The sequence below is a fragment of the Doryrhamphus excisus genome, linkage group LG7 (assembly GCF_037039965.1).
Source record: "Doryrhamphus excisus strain RoL-2023G ecotype Guam linkage group LG7, RoL_Dexc_Guam_v1.1, whole genome shotgun sequence".
Lineage (NCBI taxonomy): Eukaryota > Metazoa > Chordata > Actinopteri > Syngnathiformes > Syngnathidae > Doryrhamphus > Doryrhamphus excisus.
In genome coordinates this window covers 14,966,218-14,980,127 of record NC_136363.1, presented here as the reverse complement: position 1 = coordinate 14,980,127, position 13,910 = coordinate 14,966,218, and the positions used below count along the sequence as shown (strand labels likewise).

The 13,910-nt window shown below is 45.0% G+C and overlaps 2 protein-coding genes across 5 annotated transcripts in view; one reads left to right on the top strand and one right to left on the bottom strand.

The window, feature by feature from the left end:
- Nucleotides 1-4,905, top strand: part of vars2 (valyl-tRNA synthetase 2, mitochondrial) — a 27,528-nt gene extending 22,623 nt beyond the window's left edge. For both annotated transcript variants that reach the window (XM_058048072.2, XM_058048071.2), the window contains exons 27-30: nucleotides 1,570-1,681; nucleotides 1,757-1,959; nucleotides 2,053-2,202; nucleotides 4,098-4,905. In XM_058048072.2, the coding sequence (XP_057904055.2) occupies nucleotides 1,570-1,681; nucleotides 1,757-1,959; nucleotides 2,053-2,202; nucleotides 4,098-4,166 (534 nt within the window). In that variant the 3' untranslated portion in view covers nucleotides 4,167-4,905. The remainder of the gene's footprint in view (nucleotides 1-1,569; nucleotides 1,682-1,756; nucleotides 1,960-2,052; nucleotides 2,203-4,097) is intronic.
- On the bottom strand, nucleotides 4,811-13,910 carry mgat1b (alpha-1,3-mannosyl-glycoprotein 2-beta-N-acetylglucosaminyltransferase b). 3 transcript variants are annotated; one of them, XM_058048075.2, is made up of 3 exons: nucleotides 13,557-13,910; nucleotides 7,729-8,842; nucleotides 4,811-7,520 (listed from the first exon to the last, which is right to left on the bottom strand). In XM_058048075.2, exons 2-3 carry the CDS (start codon nucleotides 8,575-8,577, stop codon nucleotides 6,819-6,821), a joined length of 1,551 nt encoding a protein of 516 aa, XP_057904058.2. In that variant the 5' UTR covers nucleotides 8,578-8,842; nucleotides 13,557-13,910; the 3' UTR covers nucleotides 4,811-6,818. The 3 variants fall into 3 exon arrangements, with proteins under 3 accessions (XP_057904058.2, XP_057904060.2, XP_057904057.2); XM_058048077.2 differs by lacking the exon at nucleotides 13,557-13,910 and adding an exon at nucleotides 13,031-13,363; XM_058048074.2 differs by lacking the exon at nucleotides 13,557-13,910 and adding an exon at nucleotides 10,413-11,578.

Genomic DNA, 13,910 nt, shown 5'->3' with positions numbered 1-13,910 from the left:
AGCATTTATTAGCTAATCAACAAGCACTTATTAACTAATCAACAAGCATTCATTAGCTAATCAAAAAGCATTCATTAGCTAATCAAAAAGCATTTATTAGCTAATCAACAAGCATTTATTAGCTAATCAAAAAGCATTCATTAGCTAATCAAAAAGCATTTATTAGCTAATCAACAAGCATTCGTTAGCTAATCAACAAGCATTTGTTAGCTAATCAACAAGCATTCGTTAGCTAATCAACAAGCATTCGTTAGCTAATCAACAAGCATTCGTTAGCTAATCAACAAGCATTCGTTAGCTAATCAACAAGCATTCGTTAGCTAATCAACAAGCATTCGTTAGCTAATCAACAAGCATTCGTTAGCTAATCAGCAAGCATTCGTTAGCTAATCAGCAAGCATTCGTTAGCCAATCAACAAGCATTCGTTAGCCAATCAACAAGCATTCGTTAGCCAATCAACAAGCATTTATTAGCCAATCAACAAGCATTCATTAGCCAATCAACAAGCGTTCATTAGCTAATCAACAAGCGTTCATTAGCCAATCAACAAGCGTTCATTAGCCAATCAACAAGCGTTCATTAGCCAATCAACAAGCGTTCATTAGCCAATCAACAAGCGTTCATTAGCCAATCAACAAGCGTTTATTAGCTAATCAACAAGCGTTCATTAGCTAATCAACAAGCATTCATTAGCTAATCAACAAGCATTCATTAGCTAATGAACAACTTGAAGGAGAGGAGAGGTTGAGTAGTTCTGAAGAAGGCTTGAGGGAACCTGAGAAAGTCCAGCAGGCGTCAGGACTTCCTCCAAAGTATACGTTACGTACCTTTACTCTGAAAGCAACTTCTCCCAACCACCCAAGAACGGTTCCTGACTCACTTTGATGCCAACGTAATCCATGTAGACCAGGGGTGGGCAAACTGCAGTCCGTGGGAAACTGTCTTAATCTGGCCCAACGGCCATTTCCAACATTATTAAAAAAAACCTTCAACTTCAAAGCTTGTATAAAAAGACGACACAAACAACAAAAAAATTCAACACGTGACCGACTTACCGCAATATGTGTAAATAAGTAAATATCCATACAAATACATCCATACAGTCTTGCCACAAGGCATGCTGGGTAGCACCGTCGTCAGGGAAGCAAGAGGGGACGTTGACGTACTTTGGATGTACTCCGGCGTTTCATTGCGCATAGCTCAAGTTGCTGTTGCTGCTGGACTACCCGGCATACCTTGCGGCACTAAATAGCGGTTTAAGGTATGTGCTGTGTTAAGCTAGCCGTTAGCTGTTGATTTATAGGATGCGTTAAGTTGCTGTGGATGTGTCGTGTTTTGTTCACCGTGAGTCTAAAAAGTTTGCCCACCCGTGATCTGGAAAAATAGGATGGATTTTGGTCGAATGAGCAGCTGAAGTAGCCTGCTGGCGCCTGAAACTGACACAGAACTCCGAGTACTGTCCAGTACTGATCCTTTTGCTGACCTTGTCCACTCAGCAGCCATTTTAGCCCATTCAGCAGCTTTATTGTGTTTTATTGTGTTTTATTGTGTTTCCTCCGTCCCGCCAGGAACACTGGTATTTTCCCCAAGTGGAAAGGGATTTCCTTCTGGTCAAGGAAGTGATCGGAGTGGCTCGTTCCCTCAGGGCCCAGTGTGGGATGACCAAGGAAAAGCCTGAAAGTGAGTAAGTGTTGGTCGTCAGCGGTGGAAAGTGTGCCAAGTGTGTACGTTCTTGCCAATGTTTGTGTGCCGCAGTGTGGATTGTGTGTTCAGCGGGTCAGGCCCAGGTTCTCCTTGACTTTGGATCTGTTGTTTGGACCCTGAGCCGGGTCTCGCGTGTCAATGTCTACTGTCCTGAAGAAGGGCAAAGCCTCTCCCCCCTGGACGCCCCTCCCCCACCAGAGGGCTGCCTGGTTGGGGTGGTGGACCACACGTGTCAGCTGCACCTTCTCGTTCAGGTACCAGCATCCTTTTGGTGATCTGAAACATTGACTGTGTATGTCCATATGCTAATGATGCTAATGATGCTAGCCGTTGCAACCATCTCCCAGGGTGGCGTGAACATTGACAATCAAGTGATCCAGCTCTCCCAGCGGAGACGGAAGCTTGTCCCCAAGCTGGAGGAGATCCTGGCTAAAGTTCAAGCTCCGGACTACCCGATCAACGTCCCGGCGCAAGTCAGGCAGCAGATGGACAGTAAGGTGAGCTGTGTGCACATCACTGGCACTCTTACGCAGATTGAACACCGCCATCATAAACCGGGTCTCCCGTCTCCAGTAGAACCAACTATGAATGTGTACTTTTATGATTTGATATTCCTTCATTCTTGCATACATTTGTTCATAATCTTGTCACCGGAGACGGAAAACATTTGGCTTTGACATAAAAGATGAATATAGTTGAATATATAGTTGAATATAGCTCTAATTACTGGATGGGGGGCCCAACTTGGAACATTAGAACATAGCACTTCTTTCTTTCGACCCGCATGTTTCCCATGTGAGTAAAAGACGGGCTAGGCTGGCCTTGTCTCGATGCCATTTAGAGGTGAAAACAACATGGAAAGCGGAGCGCTAATTGTGAAAAGTAGACCAAAGGGGTCCAGGGAGGCCAGGTTGTCACGATACCGTTTAACAAGAACATTTCAAAATAAAACAGCAAAAATGGAAGGAATCAGCATTTGAGCAAAGTTAAAATATGAAGAGAATAAAGTTGTAATACTGCAGGAATAACGTTGTGATATTATGATGAATAAAATATATTTTTAGTGGCAAAGAAATTATTTTTTTTAAGTCTGAACATTATGAGAACCATACAAACCTAGTAAGGAAATGTGAGGAGGAAAAAAGTTCATTCATTCATTAGGGTGGGGGCATGCTGGAGCCTATCCCAGCTGGACTGGTGGCCAGCCAATCCCAGGGCACATATAGACAAACAACCATTCACACTCACATTCATACCTATGGACAATTTGGAGTGGCCAATTAACCTAGCATGTTTTTGGAATGGGGGAGGAAACCGGAGTACCCGGAGAAAAGCCAAAACCCATGCAAACTCGGAGGGTGGAATCGAACTCGGGTCTCCTGGCTGTGTGGCCTGCGTGCTAACCACTCACCTGCTGTGCCTTCCAAAAATAGGAAGGCTGAATCAATCAAATCAAGCAAATTCCAGACGGGCTGCCATGTTCCTTTTACTAAGGAGTGGCTTTCGTCTGGCCACTCTACCATACAGGCCTGATTGGTGGATTGCTGCAGAGATGGTTGTCCTTCTGGAAGGCTCTCCTCTCTCCACAGAGGAACGCTGGAGCTCTGACAAAGTGACCATCGGGGCCTTGGTCACCTCCCTGACTAAGGCCCTTCTTCCCCGATCGCTCAGTTTAGAAGGCCGGCCAGCTCTCGGAAGAGTCCTGGTGGTTCCAAACGTCTTCCATTTACGAATAATGGAGGCCACTGTGCTCATTGGGACCTTCAAAGCAGCAGAAATGTTTCTGTATCCTTCCCCAGATTTGTGCCTCAAGACAATCCTGTCTCGCAGGTCTACAGACAGTTCTTTTGACTTCATGCTTGGTGTTTGTGCTCTGACATGCACAGTCAACTGTGGGACCTTATATAGACAGTTATTATATTTCCAGATCATGTCCAATCAACTGAATTTACTGCAGGTGGACTCCAATTAAGCTGTAGAAAGATCTCAAGGATGATCAGTGGAAAAAAGATGCCCCTGAGCTCAATTTTGAGCTTCATGGCAAAGGCTGTGAATACTTATGTAAATGTGATTTTTTTTGTTTTCTATTTTTAATAAATTCAAAAACAAAAACTTTTTTCACATTGTCATAATGGAGTATTTTGTGTAGAATTTTGAGGTAAGAGATTAATTTAATTCAGTTTGGAATGAGGCTGTAACATGACAAAATGTAGAAAAAGTGAAGCGCTGTGAATACTTTCCGGATGCACTGTAAAAAGCAAATCTGGAGATGGCTGTATTATTGTTCTGTATGAAATATAAAATCCCCAATGTTCGTAGATGTGGAATGAAATTGTCCTGACGAAGGGAAAAGTAACTGATGTGTTCTTCCATGTCTTCCTGGTGTGTTTAGGTGTCGGCCTTGGAGCAGGAATTGAGGACGATCGAGGATCAGCTGAAGGTGCTGCAGACTTGCAAATGAATGATATTCCACCAGCAGGAAATCATAATCTCATCATAATCATAACAAGAATAGCAATCATGGTAGAAGTGGTTTTAGTTTTTGAACTCCTGGTTTAGAGCAAGCGTTTATCCAGTGGGGGGGCCACATCATGGAAAATGAAAGAATGCCACTTTGCTCACACATGCTAAAAACTTTATTTTTTGTTTCTCTTGAATGTTTGAAATGTATGTTACGTCATGCAATGTAGAATGTATGTTACGTGTTGCGACCCACTAAAAAAAGCATCCCTGGGCTGCAAACGAGCACCTGCTTTAGAACAGTCCTCGTTGTAGAGCGTGCATTAGCGTGTCAGGCTAACGTGGTTGACGTGACATGCGAATGGACAGACGCAAGCTTGGATGTATTCCTTCCCGCGTATTCCACCCACGCTCCGCCTCCAGGCACGCCCACTCTGCAGTCACGTTGCCAAGTGCAGAGAAAGAATTCTCGATTGTGCTGCTAACTTTGTTCATAAACGATGTATGCAGACTTCCTTATATGGGCGTGGCTGTAAGCCAGATAAACTCCACAACAGCAAAGTTAGCATAATAGTAAAGTCCCCTTTAAGGTAATCACATACAAAGAGGCCGATTCAATATGTGCACAAATATCAAAATAGTTGATTTTATTTCCAATGTTTGAACGTTACAAACGCATCGGGCAGTGTTTTTCATATCACCGTACAGATATGACAGATGGTGGATTACCCCCCCCCCCCCCCCCAAAGCTTGACAGTACAGTGATAATCATATCATTGAAAGTAAAGACAAAAGCAGACAATCATTGGTTTTTCAACAAACCATGGTTTGGGATGTCAAGTGGTCAAGCCATAACTGCCCCCCCCGCCAGGGTGCCAACGTCAAACGTTATTCTGCTTGGCTAAAGTCGTCCAACTTCAGCTTTCATCCTTCACTCTAGTCACGGACCAACCAAGTTCAAGTGGTCAAATTCCGATTCAGAACACTCTGAACTTTGACAAATATGACACGGAAACGTTGGCCTTTTAACGCTACAGTGGACAATCAACCAATCAAACCAAGAGATGGTCGGTAATGGTATCTACCAAAATGACAAACCCGGAACTCTCCATCTGTCAAATAGCACAGAAGAAGAAAGAGCATGTGTGCTGCTTTCTTTCAGCTTTTGGTGAGGGTGCAAAGACTCTTGGGAAAACGTAGAGAATCCAGTATGACGGGAATGAGAAGCACAGGTTGAACTCCACATTTACAGTCTTGTTCCCCGACCAACTTGGAGGAACAATAAATAAGAACAGTGGTTGCATGAAAGGCAAAAGCCTCCAGATCAGGGGTGTCCAAGGTGCAGCCTGGGGACCATTTGCCGCCCACAACAAAGTCCCCCCCTCGCCACATCCTGGTTCAAATTTCAAGACTCATCCTCCGGTCCGAGGGTAACACCGTACACAAGACTGGGGACCAGGTCTAATGCAGGTGTTTAGTTTAATCAGATTAATCACATTTTAAATGAATTAATCATTAATCACCATGAAGGTGTTATTATGAGCAATGGGGGGGGGTGTCATTTCCAGCATCCTTAAATGTAGCAAATACGTGTGAATGAACGCTAATGCTAAAGCGTATTTAGAAGCTAGCAAACAGCTTTCCTATGATCCCAACTACAAAAATCTTCCCTGGGAAATAAGACATCCTACTTTCAGGAAATGTACTTATTGTGGCGGAGTCTCCAACCAAACACCATAAACGAGAGATGACTGTATTATGGAAAATTTTGGGAAAATGAAGTTGTGATAAGAATAAAGTGAAAATATGATTGGAATTGAGTAGAAAAAGTTGTCATTTTGAGAATAAAGTCAAAAGTAACGGGAGAAATGTTGGGTTGTTGTGAGAAAAAGTGGCAATTTAAAGAAAATAAATTAGTAATAATGTGAGGAAGAACGTCATTTCAGCACCAGAGTGTTGACATTTAAAAAATAAATCATAAAAAATTTGTTGACATTTTTGGAAAATGAGAATAAAGTGAAAATATGACGATGAAGTCATAATACAAGAAATGACTGGGATTATTTTCAGAAGAAATATATAAAAAATAAAATGATAGAAAATATATATATGAAAGAGTAAGCTGTTCTGAATAATAACAGGCCTTTTCTACATCGAACTTGTCAGCGTATCTCCCAAATCTGTAGGATGCGTCCTGGCTGGAAACCCTTTGGACACCCCTTTGGGCACCCCTGAAGGAGTTGCGGAGATGGAAAGAGGAGTCGATGTCGGTTCCATGTGTGCAGTTCCCAGAGTGACGATTCTTCCCATTCTTGGCGTCCACGTTGTCATCATGACAGTGAACCATGACATTTCCGGGCCGTGTCCGATCCCAACGGTACTGCCCCGCCAAGGTTATTTACAGCGGCTGTGACCTTGGGGCTGAGCGCTACGGACCAACAGAATGCAAGAACACAGCTAAGCTAACGGGACTGGAAAGCAAGGCACTTTGCCAAACGTGGTTCAAAGCTGGAAAGTTGAACTCTGAGGTGGCCTCCACACCAGCTGATCCTGAGTGAGAAACGGACCAGCTCACAGCCCCCCACCCCTGCCGGAGTGCAGTGTTTGGTCTCGGAAAGCGTGCTCCCACTCGGACTATTTGTTAGCATCAGCCTCAGCTCCAGCTGACATCGTACTGCGTCCAACCTTCTGGCGGAGCCAAGAACACCCTTCGACCTCTGAAGAGGAAACTGACAACACCCCTGTAGCCCGTCCGTGGGACCCCAGACTTCAAGTCATCCATCACCCCCAGATTTCGGGCCAGAACCTTGAAACTGTCCCTGCTTGAATACTTGACTCTGTAGGGACCCGGCCCCCTTAAAGTTCCTCCATGTTGCAGCTCCTCCATCTTCACCAGCGGCGTACGGTAAACCTCTTTAATGAACTGGTCATCGTACTTGTCTTTCAGCAGATAAGACAAGTCTTGTTTGGTAAAAGGCACAAATTCCGTGTTGAGTCGAATATAGCGAAGGTACTGGTCAAAGAACTGACCTAGACTGACCCCTTTCCGCCCAAACGTAATAGTCCGGGAGATTTCTGGCCGAACGCACGAGCGGTCCTTGCGCTGCTCTGGCTGACGCATCCAATCGTCCCAGAAGGCCGAAGGCCATTTGGGTTCTAACTCGGCCCAAACCTCCTTGAGCAGCATCCAGCCCAAACCCGGGAAGAAATCTGTCCTGTGGAGGAGACCGGCTTTGGATGGATCCACCAAGGCGTCCCTGCCGTTGTCATTCCAGGCAGATACACACCACAGGGTCGGGTCCGAGCGCAGGACTGGGTAGAGGGCTCTGAAGTACTCAAAGAAGTCTGGAGCCACCTGAACATAAACGGGAATGCTCATTCGTTTGAATGACGGGATGAAGAAGACTACAAAGATAAGGTCAAAGTATTTAAGAAGGTCTGGGAACTGATCTGGTGTGGCGTCTGCTAGCTAAACTTGACTGTTAGTTGAGTGCTAGTAGCTAGTAGCTAGCAGTAAAAAGAGTGTGTGACAAAATGACCCTGTGGTTCTACCCTGGACTCACCTCCAGGTCGTCCTCCACGATGACCACGGCGGAATGGGAGAACGTGCTGAACACTTGGTTGAGTGCCCATCGGTAATGTCTGGCAATCTTGTAGTAGCCCTGGAACTTCCTGTGCTCGGGTCGTACTCTGATGTCCGAGAGGTCCGGTTGGCTGATGTGCGTCAGTTGAGGGCCGTACGAGTCGATGACACTGGCGGTCTCGGCATGGCGGCAGTCCTGGCTGACGATGATCGGGTGCAGTTGTGGGGAAGGGCGGTACTGAATGAGTTTATCCAGACTGCGTTTTACGGTGACTCTGTCGCAAGCGATGACTAGGATGGGAATGACAACTTCCGGGCTGGCAGCAGAGGTTGCCAATTGGCCGTTTCCGGTGCTGACCGTCTTGACGTGGGATTGGTGCAGAGCATCTGGAGCGGCTGAAGTCAGGGGCGTCTGTTTTGGAGTTGGATCCTTGGTGTCCGCCTCGTCTTTCAACGGGAGCGCAGGCTTTGGCGGCTGACGATCGGCATCCAAATTGGCTTTTTCGGTAACACCCGTTTGTCCTTTGCCAACATCTTTCCACTTAGACCAGGCCGCCTTGTGGCTCTCGATCACCTTTAGTAGCTTTTTCTGGGTCTCCAGCTGAAATTCCACTTCCTCTGCCAGACGGATCACCTCACTCGCCAGGCTGGCCGGGCTTCCTTTCCCTCTGATCACATCCCACTCCTCTTTGCCTCCTGGTTCAGCACCGCCACCTTCACCGAGGCGGCCAATTGGAGGGCGACCCCAAAGGTAGAGCAGCAGCACAGCATTCCACGCAACAAACAGAAAAGCACCACATAGTATCAAGGAACCCTTCTTTCGAACCATGGCCCAAGGACGCGGGGGGGGTAAACTGAGGAAAAGATCCAGCTAGGGATAACGTGCTCGGGCCAAAGATCCGATCCAAAAGGCCCAAGTGGAAAGCTTGGCTGGACAGGAAGTTGATGTCAAATCACATCATCCCACAATCATATTATTGACTCTATAAGGATAAGGATGAACAAAAAGGAAAGGGGGGGTAGGGTGGGGGTAAATGGGGTCACTTTGGGTAGAGGGGATGTGACTCATTCAGTGTTATCCTTTGGCCATCGTCCTGGAAACAGAGCAGAAAAAACACAAATCATCAGTAAAAATGAAACAAGGAGCAAATGGACGTTGATGTAGATGACATCATTACAAACATAACATTCATGCCAAGTCTTAATCTGTTCAAGCAGTAAAGAGTAAACCTGAAAAGAATGCAGTACTTTTAGGAGCTGCACTACATAAATACAAGGGTACTTTTAACTATATCGCTACAGTCGTTAGCAAGGCCATCCTCCAACGGCTGGTATCTCAAAGCAACAAACGCTAAATGTTCAGAGGAAAGACATACTACCTCAAAGAGAGCCAAAATAAACTTTATTAAAAAAAGAACATATATGTATCTATATAAAACATGTCCCAAGTTTAATTATAATAATTTAATTGTATCTTTTCCTGTTGAAAGTTTTCCCAGGTACGTTCTTTCAGCGCATGCTCCGATATGACGTAACACGCAGCTTCAGACGTTCTTCACTTTTAAAAATGGAGGCCAGCAGTCGGCACCGGACTGCTAAGCAAACTGTGTTTTTGATCCAAACTCAATTTCAAGACCGGATGAAGGAAAAACTGGCAATACGGAGTTATTCCAACAAGTGGAAGAAAAACTTGCAAACTAGCAAAGTTGGCCATTTTAGAGTCAAGACAAAACAGCATCCAATTGAAAGTTATAGGAAAAGTTCTAATATAACTAAGAGAAAGACTAACGTTTAAAAATCAGTTCAAATGAAAACATGTGAAAGTATTGCCCACATCCTGTGATTTTTCACTTTGACACCCCTGGTATAAACAAGGAAGTACTGGTCAATTCCACACATCATTTTGAGACATCATGAGGACCTTTAACAGCTACTAACATATTACAAGGGTTTTTATTGATACTTTGATATTGACAGCTGAACCATAAGTATGAAAATAACCATAAGTCAATAATGTACTGTTCAAACACTGCATTCCAGATGCTAAATGCTAAATGTCCGCATGGTGGATCATGCATCAGTGACGGACGTTTTATCCGAGCAGACAGCCTGATAAGCGCATCCTGCTCTAACTTTGAGATTAACTCCAAAGCCGAGACCCAGAAGGTCAAAGTTCAGAGGAGTCTTCCAAGGCGCATGAAACAACTTGGATTCTTTTTCACCACTTTGCCTTTGCTTAGCCCACCATTTTAGGACACAAGCTCTTGTTAGCTCCTACTACTAAGTGTGAAAATAGTCACTTCATAAAGGATCCTAATTGGAGGAAATTCACATTGGGGTCGAGAACAAATGAACGGCCATTAACGAGGGACAACTGTATTTGTATTTTAGTGCGTTTTTATGTTTGAAATGCTCAATTTAGGCAAATAATACAAAATATTTGCTTAAACATATCCAACCACAAAACAGCATGACTAGTATTTTTCCAAGTGGTGAGGGATTACTGTATTGTACTTCCTGTAGCAGTCAAAGTATTTTCTTTAAAGTTGCAATTGCAATGTCTCCATATTAAAATACATGAAAATAATCATCAACTTTATGTACATGGTCCATACAACGTCAAAAACAGACATTGCCTATAAAACACAGTAAAAGAATACTTACGAAATGTTTTAGTATCATCAGCTTGGTTTGGATGACGGCTAATGAAGCCCAAATTCCAGATGAAGTTCCCCTGCCTAACCCTAACCCTAACAGTGCAGACACCCGACTGAAATGAGCCTCGTCAATATCAGTTGTTGCTTTTCGCTCAAAGTTCAACTTCCTCTAAAAAAAAAAAGAGCAAGGTCTGTGGACATTCTCTGGTCAGTGTAAACAGCCTGTGGGTCATCAATGTGTACCACGCAGTGTTCTGGTGGCAGTAATGACTTACTGGAACATCACATTCATGGATCCCTTTGACTACACGTGGGCTCGACAGCATTGGGAAGGCTAAACCCATCCAATTAGCCATGACAAATATAGACCCAATAATCCTGTAAGGATGGATGGGACACACTTGGAGGGCAGGACTAGCCACAGGTTGGGATTATGTTCAGGTTGGGGTTCATACGACAAAAACATTCAGCAAAGCTGAACCAGAACCCTTTCAAGTGGCGACTAGGGTTGGCCATTGTTTGAATTTCAGTGATACTGGTTCCGACTGCACAGTGGCGGGGTGGTTGGCGCGCAGGGCTCGCAACTCGGAGACCCGGGTTCAATTTCACCCTCAGCCATCCAGTTTGCATGTGTGGTGCTCTGGTTTCCTCCCCCATTCCAAAAACATGCTAGGTTAATTGGCCACTCCAAATTGTCCATAGGTATGAATGTGAGTGTGAATGGTTGTTTGTCTATATGTGCCCTGGGATTGGCTGGCCACCAGTCCAGGGTGGGATAGGCTCCAGCACCCCCGTCACCCTTGTGAGGATAAACGGTAGAAAATGAATGAATGAATTTTAGACTTTGACTTTAAGTGCTCTAACCAACTTTACAATTACATGAACAGTTTTGCAATGTTTTCAGACTCAATGGGAATCGGACGTTATCTCCCGATCAGGACTCAGATATATGTATATTTATTGTCAGATCTATAGTTATGAGATGGCAGCGAGTGAGACCTCTTCACTCCGTACCACATATACTACAACATGTACGGCGTGACTACTGGTTGAATGCTGTCAAGCCAAGCGGAACACGAAAGCAGCTTGAAGCTGGGCGTGCGACTAGGGTCTACGGTCTGGAGTATTTTAGTGGTGGGCAAAACCGTTCATTTCAACTGGATCATTTCGTTCCGACAACAGCGCAACACGTGATGATGTACCTTGAAATCGGATGTATTATGACAGCCCTCCAGATTTGAGCGTCTCGGTGTTACCCGCCCTTCCAACGCTGTGACCGCTGCACCCCCCCCAATCCTTGTAACATAAAATTATAGTAGGAATAACAAAAAATATAAGGTTTTTAATGGTTTTTACTATCTTGAGGTGCAGTAAAAACAATAATAAAAAGTACAAAATGTCAACAGACTGAAAATGAGTATTAAACATACCAAAAATATTAAAATAAACAATATAAATGTAAAAAGAATGAACGGCCCACGAGTGTCGGTCAATCTCTCGGTCTCGTTCTTTCAGTCAGCTAACCCCACCCAGCCACAGAGCGAGGCGCGATGATAGGATAAGACAGGCAAGCACGCAGATAGCCCCGCCTTGCAAAAGGAAAGGTGAACTGACTCTCCAGCCAATCACAAAAAAGCATTTGCGACTGAACAGGTATTTTAGGGGCGGTGACCTCGTTCATTCCGTTCACAAAAAAATAACTAGTTCTTTTGATCCGTTCGTTCATGACCGACACAAAAACCTCCCAAGTGTGAAATATGTCAACCTGCGATCTCCAGATGTGGGAAGGAAGTGGCTGCATTTAGCACAACAAACCTGATACGACGCCTCAAAGACAAACACCAGACACAATACAGCCAGTTTACCCTGGCAACCTGGCCCGAGACCGCTCAGCCCACGCTGCAGGACATTTTAAGGGGGCAACGCAAAAGGAGCTGGGCATCACAGTCAAGGTAGCCCAATGACAACAATGAGTGACCTACCATTGGCCTTTGTATCAAACCCAGGATTTGGTATTCTTATGGAGCTTATGGAACCCCAATATGACATGCCAGCGCTCCATAAGATAGAGAACATACTGAGGCACTTTTATTTTCTTATTTGCTTACATGCCTGCCAGGTAAGTTGAGGGGCTGTTTGTTTTTATATTACATTTTCATTTTTTGCTCTATTGTATTATAGACATATCGGATCTCAGTATCAGCTGATACTCAAAATCAAATGACTCGAGGCAAAAAAAAAAAAACCTGATCGGGACATCCCCTGTTTGGAACTATTTCAACTTTTTGTACATTTTCTTCCTGTCACATCAATCAAAAAATTTCCAAAAACTTTAACTATCTCATGTCATCAGCTTTAAAACATTTTAAAATATTTTTTCTTCACCATTTCAACTAAAATCACAACTTTTTCCAGTCAGATTACACCTGCTTTCTCTTGATATTTGGAGCCATGTGATTGAATAGACTCCACGCATCCACGCTTTCTAAACAGATCTACTAGTCATGTTTATATTTTACAAAACGTCTATTTTCACAGAACACACATGAAAAATGAGGACTAAACACATGTGAGGGCTAGGAGTACAAACATCAAAATCAACAATAACCGGTGCTAAAACAGTACCTGGCCTGAGATCGGATCACTGTCGTCCCTTTGAAAAGAAAGCCGTTGCAAAGTTGAGCTTTGCCGAAAAGAGGGTGATGACTGTGGACAAGAGGGAGGAAGGGCGGTGGGAGGGAACCGGAGCTGCCTCACAACCCAGACCGGCTGAAATCCTCCTTCAACGCCCCCCTCTTGCCTTCAAGCAGACGTGGAGCTGCCTGGAAGGGTGGAAGGGCACCACCAGCCCGCGGAGACGTCACATCGCGGCGGAGTCTCCGTGACTGTCCGGCCATGTTATCGTACACTTTCCATCCCGTAATTAACGCTTATTCATCATTCACCCAACGCCAAAGCAGAAGCTAACCTCGCCGCAAACACGACTCGTTAAGTGGCGGCCAGAAGTGCGAAGCGCCTCCCGTGGTGGTACACCGTCAAGGAGACCGTAAAAGCCCCAAACAAGCAATTAGCATGCTATGCTGACGTGACGTTAGCCTGATGGCTGCGGGACGGACGCCGTCGAAGCAGTCCGCGGCGGGATGTCACTCACCTCGAACATGCCGGTCTGCCTTTCATTGTGCAAAGATTCACAGCAAGACACGGCACGGTTAGCTGAGGTTAGCCATCCTTGCGTCCGCTTCCATATGTCCTCCACGGCTCATCTCGATGCTGGTACTCGCGGCTCAGACGCCGCGTCGGTACAGCCACCTCCGGCCCCGCAGCGTCGCCGCTATGAACGGAACATACTCTACGTTACAATGTTTGTTGTGTGTCCGCGGCGTCCCTCGGCAGCGAGGAACCCATAGGCTGTCGTGGTTTAGTTTCTCATGCTCCGGCTGCTCCGACCTCGGGATACTTGAAGCACTTGTGTATGATGACGGCATTTTTATTGGACTACACTTCC